Source organism: Microcaecilia unicolor, chromosome 3 (genome assembly GCF_901765095.1).
Source record: "Microcaecilia unicolor chromosome 3, aMicUni1.1, whole genome shotgun sequence".
Lineage (NCBI taxonomy): Eukaryota > Metazoa > Chordata > Amphibia > Gymnophiona > Siphonopidae > Microcaecilia > Microcaecilia unicolor.
In genome coordinates this window covers 192,472,129-192,486,463 of record NC_044033.1, presented here as the reverse complement: position 1 = coordinate 192,486,463, position 14,335 = coordinate 192,472,129, and the positions used below count along the sequence as shown (strand labels likewise).

The window sequence follows — 14,335 nt, the reverse complement described above, 5'->3', positions numbered from 1 at the left end:
CCTCCTCCCCTTTTCCCTTCTCCCCCTCCATCCCAGTTGCAGGGTCTGTCTGTCTCCCCCCTCCTTTTGTCCTTGACATTTTAAGGCACTGTCTATCAATAATGTAAAAACGACAATGTGCAGCAGGAGCTCCTAGGTTTGCTTGTTTTTGAGTGTATGCCAATGACGGCTGCGTAGGGGAGTGGAAACAGAGATTAACCAATGGGCTTCCTTACTTACCTAGACTTGCTGTGCTCTCTTCCACTCCTGTCTATTAAACGTCCTGCAGCATCTCAAAGGTTTGCTTGCTTTGTTGTGAGTGAATGGGGATGATGGATGCGCTGGAGTCGGACCCGCTGGTCTTTCCCTCCCCCCTCTTCCGAGTCCCCAGTGGACCCCACCCTGAGCCCTCACCCGCCTTCTCCACATTGGACAGTCGCCGCAGCCGGTCGCTTGCCGTCTCGCCGCCCTCCCTCTTCGTCCTCTCCGACAGTCTGAATCCAGACTTGGAGAGGACAGGGAGGGCAGCGGCGGTTTTTCGAGGGCGGTTAGTGTGTGCGGGTAGTTCGGGAGGTTGGCAGCCAGTCTGGAGCAATTCCTAGGCAGGGGGAGGAGTGTTTCCCTACTCCTCCCCCTGGCTGCTACTCCTCCCCCTGCCTGGGTCGCTGTTTGCTGCTGACGTCAGTTTGATCTACTCCATGAAGCAGACCACCTCCGGCGGAATCCACTGTCCCCAGCAGCCTCAGAACGTTGGAGGTGAGAATTATTATATAGGATTATTTATTTATTTAAAATGATTCATATTCTATGTAGTCTATGGTTCCTAGCAGATTACAAAAGTACCATACATAATTAAAATAACCAAATATGCAATAAAACAAATGTATAAGACAGGGGCGTATCTGAACTGCGGCGGTAGGGGGGGCCAGGGCCAGAGTGAGGGGGCACATTATAGCCCCCCCCCGCCGCCGCCGCCGCCATTGCCGATCCCCCTCCCCCCAGCCACTGCCATTGCCAATCTCCCCCCGCCATTGCTGTCGCCTACCTTCGCTGGCGGGGGACCCCCAACCCCAGCCAGCCGAGGTCCGCGTCCTGCAGGACGTCAGACTCAGAAGAAACTTTCGGCGCCAGCTTTAGTGGAAGAAATGAAAGGACCTCGGCTTGGCTGGCGGGGGTTGGGGGTCCCCCGCCAGCTGACGGAATTCTTTTACAGGCAGCCGGCAGCGGCAGGAGGACGCGGACCTCGGCTGGCGGGGGTTGGGGTCCCCCGCCAGCGAAGGTAGATGACAGCAACGGAGGGGGAGGGTTGGCAGCGGTAGGGGGGTCCAGGGCGAAATCTGCGGGGGCCCAGGCCCCTGAGGCCCCACGCAGATACGCCCCTGGTATAAGATATACTAAAAATATACAATGAAACAAATTCACAAATCAGGGTACCCAAGTATTATTTGCCTCTTCCATGGCATAATCAAAACCACGAGCACGAGTTAATGTGGGAATCAGTGAACTTAATAAATAGACCACAAGCCCCACCTCCTAGAACTGACATATGCACACCTCCCAGATATTAGATGAAGCCCTCTGTGGTGAGCACCGAAGGTGTGTGCATAAGGAGCAGGTTGTGCTCCTTAGTGCGCTTCTTCATGTGCAACTGAGAATGCGGGATTATTTCATTTTTCTTTTTCCTCGTTATCTCTCTAATCCAAAAGGCCACATCATGACTGGTGAGTTGCCCATTCTTGTGCACTGGACAGATAGGCCCATTTCTGCTTCCACACATCGGATGTCATACACTGGCGCCAGGTATATTCATTCAATACCCCAGCATATTTTAGATCCAGCCTCCGTTAACTACCTCTGTCCAGGTGGGCCTTTTGAATACCTCCCAGAAACGCCACAAAATCATCTCGCAAATTTCTCAACCTGCACTTTCCCAGCTGCAAAGGACTAAAATACAAGCTGATTCATGCTGCCACCTTCTCTTACATGAGCACGAAGATATGGAACGCACTTCCCAGAGACCTGAAAACAATCAACGAAACAACTAACTTTCACAAATCCCTCAAGACATATCTCTTCAACAAAGCCTACAATGAAAACCCAGAATTTCACTAATCCACTTCTGAAAAAACCCACCTTCTACTATATCTAATAGATTCCTTCCTTCTTCTCTTTACCTACTTCCATTAACTAATCTCTGCTCAATAATAAATGTACCTGACATCCAAGATTACATGTGTTAACAAACTATGTAAGCCACATTGAGCCTGCAAATAGGTGGGATAATGTGGGATACAAATGCAATAAATAATAATAATAAATGCAAAACGTAGAGATTCATGCCATTGTGATGTAGGAGGAGCCCACATTTTTAGTAGATTTGTCCTCCAGACATCCCAGGAGAGCAGTGAGGCACCCTAGAGGGCACTTCTGTGCATTTCATAAAAATGCTCCCAGGTGCCCATCTCACCTTTCCTCCCTTATCTTGTCCCCTGAGCCCTCCAAAACACACTGTCCCCACTGTTCACCACTACAATAGCCCATATAGCTGAAGGAGGCACCTACAGTGGGGGAAATAAGTATTTGATCCCTTGCTGATTTTGTAAGTTTGCCCACTGACAAAGACATGAGCAGCCCATAATTGAAGGGTAGGTTATTGGTAACAGTGAGAGATAGCACATCACAAATTAAATCCGGAAAATCACATTGTGGAAAGTATATGAATTTATTTGCATTCTGCAGAGGGAAATAAGTATTTGATCCCCCACCAACCAGTAAGAGATCTGGCCCCTACAGACCAGGTAGATGCTCCAAATCAACTCGTTACCTGCATGACAGACAGCTGTCGGCAATGGTCACCTGTATGAAAGACACCTGTCCACAGACTCAGTGAATCAGTCAGACTCTAACCTCTACAAAATGGCCAAGAGCAAGGAGCTGTCTAAGGATGTCAGGGACAAGATCATACACCTGCACAAGGCTGGAATGGGCTACAAAACCATCAGTAAGACGCTGGGCGAGAAGGAGACAACTGTTGGTGCCATAGTAAGAAAATGGAAGAAGTACAAAATGACTGTCAATCGACAAAGATCTGGGGCTCCACGCAAAATCTCACCTCGTGGGGTATCCTTGATCATGAGGAAGGTTAGAAATCAGCCTACAACTACAAGGGGGGAACTTGTCAATGATCTCAAGGCAGCTGGGACCACTGTCACCACGAAAACCATTGGTAACACATTACGACATAACGGATTGCAATCCTGCAGTGCCCGCAAGGTCCCCCTGCTCCGGAAGGCACATGTGACGGCCCGTCTGAAGTTTGCCAGTGAACACCTGGATGATGCCGAGAGTGATTGGGAGAAGGTGCTGTGGTCAGATGAGACAAAAATTGAGCTCTTTGGCATGAACTCAACTCGCCGTGTTTGGAGGAAGAGAAATGCTGCCTATGACCCAAAGAACACCGTCCCCACTGTCAAGCATGGAGGTGGAAATGTTATGTTTTGGGGGTGTTTCTCTGCTAAGGGCACAGGACTACTTCACCGCATCAATGGGAGAATGGATGGGGCCATGTACCGTACAATTCTGAGTGACAACCTCCTTCCCTCCGCCAGGGCCTTAAAAATGGGTCGTGGCTGGGTCTTCCAGCACGACAATGACCCAAAACATACAGCCAAGGCAACAAAGGAGTGGCTCAGGAAGAAGCACATTAGGGTCATGGAGTGGCCTAGCCAGTCACCAGACCTTAATCCCATTGAAAACTTATGGAGGGAGCTGAAGCTGCGAGTTGCCAAGCGACAGCCCAGAACTCTTAATGATTTAGAGATGATCTGCAAAGAGGAGTGGACCAAAATTCCTCCTGACATGTGTGCAAACCTCATCATCAACTACAGAAGACGTCTGACCGCTGTGCTTGCCAACAAGGGTTTTGCCACCAAGTATTAGGTCTTGTTTGCCAGAGGGATTAAATACTTATTTCCCTCTGCAGAATGCAAATAAATTCATATACTTTCCACAATGTGATTTTCCGGATTTAATTTGTGATGTGCTATCTCTCACTGTTACCAATAACCTACCCTTCAATTATGGGCTGCTCATGTCTTTGTCAGTGGGCAAACTTACAAAATCAGCAAGGGATCAAATACTTATTTCCCCCACTGTATGTGTGGGTACAGTAGGATTTTGGTGACTTTGGGAGGGATCACAGTTTCCACCAAAAGTATGACAGGTAGAGGGAGATAGGGACCTAAGTCCCCCACTCCATAGTGCACTGCACCAACCACTACACTACTCTAGGGACCTACATGCTGCTCTAATAGACCTGACTTTAACATCTGTCATAGAGGCTGATCATATTTTTATTCATATTTTTGGGGGTGGGAGAGGGTCAGTGACCACTGGGGGGTATTGGGGAGGGTCACCCTTGATTCCCTCCAATGGTCATCTGGTCATTTAGGACACCTTTTTGTGCCTTATTCGTTCTGAAAACAGTTCTAGACCAAAAGGTCTTAGTGGTTCACTTTCACATGTTGCACCTCAAATGCATTCTGCTATAGTTAGTGACATTTCAAATGGATCATTTTCCTTGTTTGTCCTCCCAATCCAGGCGGATCTGGGGAGGTCATTGGCCTCTATAAAGACTACTACAGCTCCGAATGATCCCATTCCATCTGGACTTGTAAAACGTTTTTCTGCTCTGCCCCTACCATTTGTACATTCAATGGTTGTGGAGAGTCTAGACATGGGATTGGTCGCACAAGTGTGGAAGAAGACCTTTATTCTCTCTAAGTTAAAGAACCATAATCTTAAAGATACAGATACTGCTAATTATCATCCAATTGCTAATCTGCCTTTTCTGGGGAAACTGACAGAATCAGTTGTTCTCACTCAGAGGATTTTTTGGAATGGACAGAAACTTTACATCCCAATCAAATTGGGAGTAGGAGGGGACATAGTATGAAAACAGCACTTGTAGGGATTACTTCTTTCCTTTATCAATGATTTGCTCAGGGTAAGACTGTGGCTCTTATATCTTTGAACTTGTCTTCCACTTTTGATACTATTGATCACACTATACTTTTATACCATCTGCAAAAAATTAGGGTTAACAACACTGTATTGGCTTGGTTTGTTTCTTACTTTTCTGGTCGCACAAATGTAGTATACTGGCGTGATTCTCAATCTAGTCCTATTGTCTTCCTTCAGGGGTTCCTCTGGGTTTTTTGTTAGCCCCTATATTGTTTAATATCTTTCTCTCTCCACTTCTGTGGTTGGTTCAGTCTATGGGTCTTACTCTCTACGTATATGCTGACGATATTCTCTAGGTATATGCTGACGATATTCAAATACTGTGTCCTGTTGATTGTACTTCACTTTCAGATATACAAATCTTGACAGGTAAACTTGATTCCCTTGCATCATGACTTCATTTGCATAAGTTAAAGTTGAATCCCGAAAAGTGTTCGGCCAGGATTTGTTCCCCAGAACAGCTGATTCCTTTGTCAATTGTGGGTAGTAATATCACCTTTAATCCCACAGTAAAGGTTCTTGTTGTTGTTTTGGACCAAAATGTGAATTTCAGGGCTCAGATTTCTGGAGTTATCAAGGGTTGTTTTTACAAACTTAAGTTGATTTATTCAGTCCGTAACCTGTTCTCAGTTTCTGAACTGTGAGTACTGATTCATTCATATGTACTTGGCCAACTGGACTATTGTAATGCTTTGTATAATGGTTTGTGACAATCTGATATTCGACATCTCCAGTCAGTTCAAAATCTGGCCTTTAAGTTATTGATGAATTCTCATAAATATGATCATGTTACATTTCTTCTGCAGATTGAACACTGGCTCCCTGTTAACTATAGGATAACTTTCAAGATCCATAAGACACTTAATTCAGCAATTCCTCATTACCTTTCGAACCAGTTGGTTCCTTATATTCCTGTGAGGGAGCTTAGGTCATCCTCAAAGCACCTAGTTGTTCCCTCCCCTTGGGTAATTGCCTCTGCTCTTTTGCAAGCCAGATCATTTCAAGTCTGAGTCTCCAGTCCATCTTTGTGGAACACATTGCTACTTAACGCACGCTTGGAAGTGTCCTTACCACTCTTTAAGAAGCAACTGAGGTTTTTTTATTTACAGCTGCTTTGGGCACTTACAAATCTTTCTTCTTTTCTGTGCTCCCTTTTGCGTTGCGCCCAGGCATCTGTGCAAGCTACCCCGTATCTGTTGACATGGTGCACGTGAGTGTTTCTTTTACTTTATGTCTTTCTTTCCTGTTATTAATGGTGTTCTGTTCATTTTTAGATTAATATTGTCAATGTAGGACAGGAGCAACTCATCCATGTTCAGTGTAATAGCACTTAAAGATGACATAAATAGATTAAAAAGTAAAGGAGATAAAGACGATCTCTGTGGGACACTACAGCCTGGGGACCATAACTGAGAACTGGTATTGTGTTTATGAACACAATAACTTCTATTAATTAAAAATTCCCGAAACATTTAAAAACTAGTCCTGCTAGGCCTATCTTAATCTTTCCAAAAACAAATCATGATCCACGGCATGAAAAGCTGCCAAAATATCAAACTGCAAAAAAATTGTCTGCCTCCCTATATATAGCTGTTTCTTAATGTAAGATGTTAATACTAGAATTAAAGTTTCTGTGCTATGACCCGACCTAAATCCATAATGAGAGATGTGTAAACATGAAAATTTCTCCAAGTGTGCAGCAAACGTTTGCTAACATATGTCTTTTATTCATTTTGAAAAGAATGGTATACTTGTTACGGGACGATAATTTGCAGGTTGGGAAAGATCCAAACTAGATGATTTAGGTAAAGGGGTCAATACAATTTGACCCATAATAACAGGTAAAGAACCCAGACTCAACATATCATTTATGGCCACTGTTATCCATTTAACCAACATCAATGAAAACAAGTAAGCAGCAGGACAAATGTCCACTAGACAATGAGATAGTGACCACACAATCAAGAATACAGCTTTCTTAAGCACACTCATCTCAACAAAACACAACATAAATCAAAGTCTTGCAAAATCGTTGAGCCCACCCCACTACTCCATCACTGAACCTCCAAAACTCTGAATAAACAAAAATGTCTTTATTTTCACCATAAATCAGCTTCCTCCTGAATCTCCTTAGGCAAAACTTTTCACAAAAACGGTGCTACTGGTTAAGTACATAAAAAATGTTATATAAATTTTGGAGTGTGTTTTTTTCGCTTTCAGATGAAAGGTTGAACAACAATAACAGGACCGTTGCTGTTAGGTTTTCAATAATTGCGTTGAATGTCGATTGATCTAATGTGGCTTGGTGTTATTTTCTTCTTCCTCTTGTTGTATGTTTACCTTGTTAATAAAGACTTCATACAAATAAAAAAAAAAAAAAAAACGGTGCTAAATAAAAAAAAATACCCTTTTCCGAAACTACATTTCGTTACACACATTATACACCGCGTTATTCTAAAAGGTAGTGTGTAAGGGTATACGTTCCCGCCTGAAACCTCCATTCACAGGACAAATCCCTCCTCTCAGTACCCTTCTCCACCACCGCCAACTCCAGGCTCCGCTCATTCTGCCTCGCCTCACCCTATGCTTGGAACAACCTTCCTGAGCCCTTACGCCAAGCCCCCTCCCTGCCCATCTTCAAGTCTTTGCTTAAAGCCCACCTCTTCAAAGCTGCGTTCGGCACCTAACTCTTACCGTTCAGGAAATCCAGACTGCCCCAATTTGACTGCCCCTATCGGACTGACTGTTCACTTGTCTTTTAGATTGTAAGCTCTTTGAGCAGGGACTGTCCCTCTATGTTAAATTGTACAGCGCTGCGTAACCCTAGTAGCGCTTTAGAAATGTTAAATAGTAGTAGTAGTAGCATGTAACTTCAAGAGTCATACACACGAGCAGAACATGGGAGGGGCCAGAGCATGTCTCCAACTGAAAAACACACACAAAACCAAAGAAGAACAGGTGCCTCACAAACTATGAAAACAGAGAAAACCAGTGGGGACGACCAAAAAAGGAGAGAAAAACCTTGGATCTTACAAAATGTCCTTTATTATAGATGAAATGCACTTTCAAAGGTCAGGTTTCAAAGGACAAGAGCCATGTTTCAGCATAGCTGACTGAATCAGGAATCCATCAATACTGAATTGGGGGGGGGGGGGATTACATCAAATAAAAACTAAGGGCCCCTTTTACAAAGGGGCTTTAGCGTTTTTAGTGGGTGCTAATCATTAGCGTGCACTAAAAACTCTAGTGCCCCTTTGTAAAATACACCCTAAATAAACATCCCGGTGCCACTAAAATGGTTCTTACAGTAATAAGCTCATACCCACAACTACTTGACAAAAAAAAAAACCCTTCTTCCAAGTTACATATAAAATGTGTTTTATAAATTTCTTTTAAATTGTTAGCAGCCCAGTCAGGGGCGTTGATGTCCCTTCTATAGCATTCATCAGGAGGCCAGCTTCCACCAAAAATCTTCATCAGTCCATTTTTCATAGACATAAATCTTCATTAACTTCTTCAATTTGATAAACAGCATCAGCTTCAATTTCAAAACTCAATATAAGAATATAATAGAACATACCATTGTTGTGCTCTGGAGAACCCTTGGCCGGCATAGCTATGTTTCTCTTGCCTGCATCAGGACAAGTGGTCTCCTTTAGAGCAATCAACAAAAGATCTTCTGAGTATTGTACAACAGCATCTTGGCACGCAGATGTCCTTATATAGAATTGATGCTGTTCTCATGGCAAACAGCATGCCTAACCGGAGGCATCAAATAGAATCGCTCCCTTAAATGTTTGTGTTTTATTTGTGGGTCTTCTAATATTGCTGGGTTCCTCTTGATTATTTGCAGGTCTAGCAGTGATGCATTCCCAGACCAGCGATTACTTAGATATTGGAAACAACCCTAGAGTTGGCACCAAACGTTACATGGCACCTGAAGTCTTGGATGAAACAATCCGCACTGACTCATTTGAATCTTACAAGCACACAGATGTCTGGGCATTTGGCTTGGTGCTGTGGGAAATCGCCAGAAGAACAGTTGTTAACGGTAAGGAATTATCAGTGCCTTACAATCACATCGAACACTAGCTGATGCCATGAGAATCACATACGTAGACCAAAAACTCTCACACGGTGGGGGGATATGTGCTTAGCTCTTGGAATCCAGCTTGTAATACATTTGCTGTACATTTGTTAAATAACAATATGTAAGAACTTAAGAAAGAATGCAAGATAAGTCATGCTGAGTCAGATCAAGGTCAATCAAGTCCAGCATCCTGTCTCTGACAGTGGTAAGTCTGGGTTACAAGTACTCAACACATCCTTAAAGGTACCTCTATTTCTCATAGCTCATTTCCAGGGAAGAGCAATGACTTTCTCAGGTCTACCTGGTTAATAATTTTTATGGACTTTTCCTCCAGGAATTTGTCCAAACCTCTTGTGAACCCCACAGTGTTAGCTGCCTTGACCACATATTCTGCCAGTAGATTGCACAACTTCATTGTATGCTTGTCTGTTTTCAGTCTGCTGCTTGTTAGTTTCATGGAATGTTCTCTTGTTTTAATGTTATTTGAAATGTTTCACCCCAGTCAGGGTTTTCTAAACTTCCATCTCCTTCTCAGTTGTCTCGTTTTCAAAGCTAAAAAGTCCTAACCGGTTTCGCTTTTCTTCATAAAGGAGGTGTTCCACCCCCTGTATTATTTTTGTGGCCCTTCTTTGAACATTTTCTAGTTCCTCTTTTTGAGATGGAAGAACTGCACAAATTCCAAGGTGAGGAGACTCTAGACCTACACAGATACATAATGATATTCTCAGTTTTGTTCTCTGTCTTTTTCAAACAATCCCTAGCATTATATTTGATTTTTTTTGGGGGGGGGGGGGGGGTGTTTGGACAGCTATGACACACTGGGTTGAAAAATTCAACACATTGTCCACAATGACTCCAAAATCTCTTTCTTGAGTGGTGACTCTATCTCAGAAACCAGCATTTTTTACCCGTAGTTGGCATTATTTTCCCCTATATGCAGAATATTGCGCTTATGACCTCATCCCCTCCACCTGGCTCTCATTTCTTCGTCACACCCTCCTTCCATTTGTTCTAGCCATGATTAACAGTAGTCTCTCATCCAGAATGGTTCTTTCTCTCTGGAAGACTGCTTGATTAAGCCTCTTTTGAAAAAGCCATCCAGTGACTCCTGTTCTAGCAAATTACAGGCCCATCTCTAACCTCCCTTTCCTTTCCAAACTCTTGAAAAAGATAGTATTTACCTAGCTCACTGATTATGCGGCTACTTTTGGTCTGCTTCACCCCTTCCAATTAGGTTTCTGTCTGGGTCACTACACTGAGACAATGTTAGCTTCACTGATCAATGAGCTACACTTGCACTTTGAACAAGGTGATATCGCACTTCTTGTTTCTCATGATCTCACTGCTGCATTTGACCTGGTTGACCATGCACTTCTACTTGCTAGGTTATCCTCTTTTGAGATCTCTGGCACTGTTCTTCAATGGTTTTCTTCTTTCCTTGCTGATCGTACCTTCCAAGTCCAGCTTCCAGACTGCATTTTGGAGCCCCATTCCCTCTCCTCTGGTGTTTCCCAGGATTCTGTGCTGTCTCCATTGCTCTTTAACCTTTTCACTAGCCCCCTTGCATCATCGATCCAGTCTTTCTCTGTTTATTTCTATATGTATACCGTTGATATCCTGTTGGTCTTCAAGCAGAACCCGTCTGCTCTGGATCTATCCCCCTTCAATACTGCCTGGCTGCAATAGATTCATGGCTATCTTCCCACAAGATTCTCTTAAACCCTGCCAAAACTGTAGCACTCAGGGTAACTGGGCGCAGGTTGTGCCCAGATTTTTTCCCTGTCTTGAAGAATTCTCCTATCACTCTGGTCAAATCCTTGCATTATCTCAGCATTACACTTGATCCCCACCTTTCATTTGAATCCCACATTTCTACTGTTGTTCTTTCCTGCTTTTCTCACGTCTCCTTAATAGACCTTTGCGTTCTTATCTAGATGATTCTGCTTCTCTTCTCTACTCCCTTGTCTTTACTCATCTGGACCACTGCAGCATTGTTTATGCTGGCCTACCAGTTTAATCTCTAAAATGATATACTGTTCAGAACATAGCCATTTGTCTCATGTACATCAATGTGATTATGTTACCCCCACCTCATGCAACATCACTAGCTCCCGATCTCTTTCCATATTCAGCATAAAATCCTTACTTTGATGCATAAGGTTTTCTACCTTGGCTCGCCTTCATATTTCTCTTCTCGTCTAACTTTTTACACCCCTCCTCATGCCCTTCGTTCTGCTAATGCACACCGTCTGACCCCTCTGCCGCTGCACTGTTCCTGTCTTGCCTCTACCCAGCGTTCCGCCTTCTTCTTTCTGGCATCAGCCCTTTGGAATTCCCTTCTCCTGGACCTCAGAGCAGAGCTGTTCTATGTCAAATTTTGCTCCGCTCTGAAGCCCTACCTTTTTTCCCCGGCCTTTCCTCATGGCTCCCTGGAGTAGCATGGTGAGCTGTAGGTGGCAGAGTACTCCTCCTCTTGCTCTTTCTCCTCCTGTCCTATTTGCGATGTAGTTCCTTTTCTATGATTCTTTTTTGAATTTTGGCTGAAAGGCAGTATATCAAGCCTCAATAAACGATAAATGATAGATGCCCAGTTTCCCAGTCTCAGAAGATCCTTCTGCAATTTTTCACAATCTTCTGTAATGACTTTAAATAATTTTGTGTCATTTTCAAATTTGATCCACGTCTGTCATTGCTCCTTTCTCCAGATCATTTATGAATATTTATGACTATGTTAAACAGCACAGGTCCCAGTACAGACCCTTGGGGCACTCCAGTACTAATCCTTTTTCATTTGGAAAACCAATTGTTTAGTCCTATTCTCTGCTTTTTGTCTTTTAGCCAGTGCCAAGCCACACAAGGACATTGCCTCCTAACCCATGACTTTTTCATTTCCTGAAGAGTGTCTTCTGAATGCCTTCTAAACATCTAAATGCATTGCAAGGGCAGTGTTAGAAGGGTCAGGTGCAATTTACATGTGTTTAAAGATGATTTACATATGTTTTATCCCCCCCCCCCCTCCCTCTGTAAAAGATTCAATTGATGATTCATTGCACTTCCTGATCATCTGTTTACAAATGGTAAAAAGTTGGATGAATGCGAATAGTTTCAAACTGAATCTTGCAAAGGCTCAAATTTTGTTTCTGTCAAATAATGCTACCCCCCCCCCCCCCCCCACAAGAAGATTCCCTCATCTGTTGAGATCACTATTGTGTCCGAATGAAGATATTTTGGGGTTATGGTAGACTCATCTCTTTCTTTTAAAACACAGGTTAGTAGTACCCATTCAGGAAACCTTTTTCAGGCTGAAATTAATCAGACTATTAACAGGCTGACTATCATATTGCAATTTTCATACCGTTTTGCAGGCCCTTGTACCACTGATTTTTTTATTATTGCGACTCTTTGTACCTGGAACTTCCAAAATATATGTTATATGCACTACTCACTGGCCATTCTTGGAATAATCATATTACATCAATGTTGAAAGATTTCCATTGGCTCCTGTTATATTAAAATTCAAAGTGGTGACCCTCATTCATAAAGCATTGAATAATGAAGTGCCTTTAGCTCTTGCCTCTTCTTTAGAATTTGTTATCCTAATCAGTGTTTAAGTTTTTTTTTTTCACTTTAAATATTTTTATTAATGAAGCAACTTGCAACATTCAAGACAGTACAGATAATGCCAAGTTGACCTAAAATATTGGACATCCATATAATATAACAGAAAAGAACAAAACAACAACCCAGTCACCCTTATAGTGAAAATTGAACTATCAACTCCCAATCACTATAAACAAGGGTCTACACCCTCAGCTCTGTCCTACCCCCTTAAATTTGTTCAAGCCTCACTCCCCCCTCTAGCCCTCCTCTTCCGTCAGTGTTTAAGTTTTATTGATAAGATGCTCTTGGATATTCTTTCATTCAAACAGACTAGACTTGATACTTACCATTCTGCAATTGTTTATCTAGAAGGTGCTCATCTGTGGAACACATTTCCTTATGAATTACATTGCATTGGCTCAGTAATACAGTTAAAGAGAAAATTGAAATCTCATTTGTTTACTCAAGGTTTTTTGCTCATGTTGAAGATGAGATGCTGCTTTATTATAACAGAGTCTGTGAAGTTAGGCTGTTTGGTTATGTATTTAGTTATGTTTTATTTCATTTTATTTGAACTTATGTATGTTTTATTATTGTACCCTGCCTAGAATTGATTGATAGTGCATGTTATAAGTAAATGAATTAAATAAATAAAATTGGCATACAAGTATGAATAACGACTTTAGAGCAGGCAGTACATATACAGGTGCACTGCGGTAACATGCAGATTTAAAAGGGGTGTGTTCTGGGAATGGTTTGGGCAGACGTTGAGGGTGTATGTGTATTCCATATTTTGCAGTGGCACTTCACCTGTGCTTCAGAAAATTTCCTCCTTGGCAATTAGAAAAGGTTCAAAGAAGAGCGACCAAAATGATAAAGGGGATGGACCGCCTCTCGTATGAGGAAAGGCTAAATAGGTTAGGGCTCTTCAGCTTGGAAAAGAGACGGATGAGGGGAGATGTGATTGAGGTCTACAAAATCCTGAATGGTGTAGAACGAGAATCGATTTTTTTTTTTTTACTCATTCCAAAAGTACAAAGACTAGGGGACACTCGAGAAAGTTACATGGAAATACTTTTAAAACAAATAGGAGGAAATATTTTTTCACTCAACGGATAGTTAAGGTCTGGAACTCTTTGCCGGAGGATGTGGTAACAGTGGTTAGCATATCTGGGTTTAAAAAAAGGTTTGGACGAATTCCTGGAAAAAAAGTCCATAGTCTGCTGTTCAGACAGACATGGGAAGCAACTGCTTGCCCTGGAATTTGTAGTATGGAGTGTTGCCACGATTTGGGGTTTTGCCGGATACTTGTGACCTGGCTTGGCCACTGTTTGGAAAACAGGATACTGGGCTAGATGGACCACTGTCTGACCCAGTATGGCTACTCTTATGTTTATGTTCCATTTACATGTAACATGGGGTTAATTTCTCATTTGGTGCTGGGCTTGGGAGAACAATTTGAGGGAAGAAATAGATATACCCTTCAAGTTTGAAAACCACCTCAACCTGCTGAAACATTGAATTTTGGAGCTGCAATCCACAACTGGCGCTCCTTGTATGTGCAATTTCAAAAAAATCCATCATATATATGTGTTATGTTACAAAATCTCTGCTTATGCACATAAATATCAAATTATTTTAATC

At 42.7% G+C, this 14,335-nt stretch overlaps 1 protein-coding gene across 3 annotated transcripts in view; it reads left to right on the top strand.

Annotated features, from left to right (window-relative positions):
- The window catches only part of ACVRL1 (activin A receptor like type 1), a 173,453-nt gene that overhangs the window by 125,485 nt on the left and 33,633 nt on the right, over window positions 1–14,335 (top strand). For all 3 annotated transcript variants that reach the window (XM_030196861.1, XM_030196859.1, XM_030196860.1), the window contains one exon: window positions 8,855–9,052. In XM_030196861.1, coding sequence (XP_030052721.1) covers window positions 8,855–9,052 — 198 coding nt within the window. The remainder of the gene's footprint in view (window positions 1–8,854; window positions 9,053–14,335) is intronic.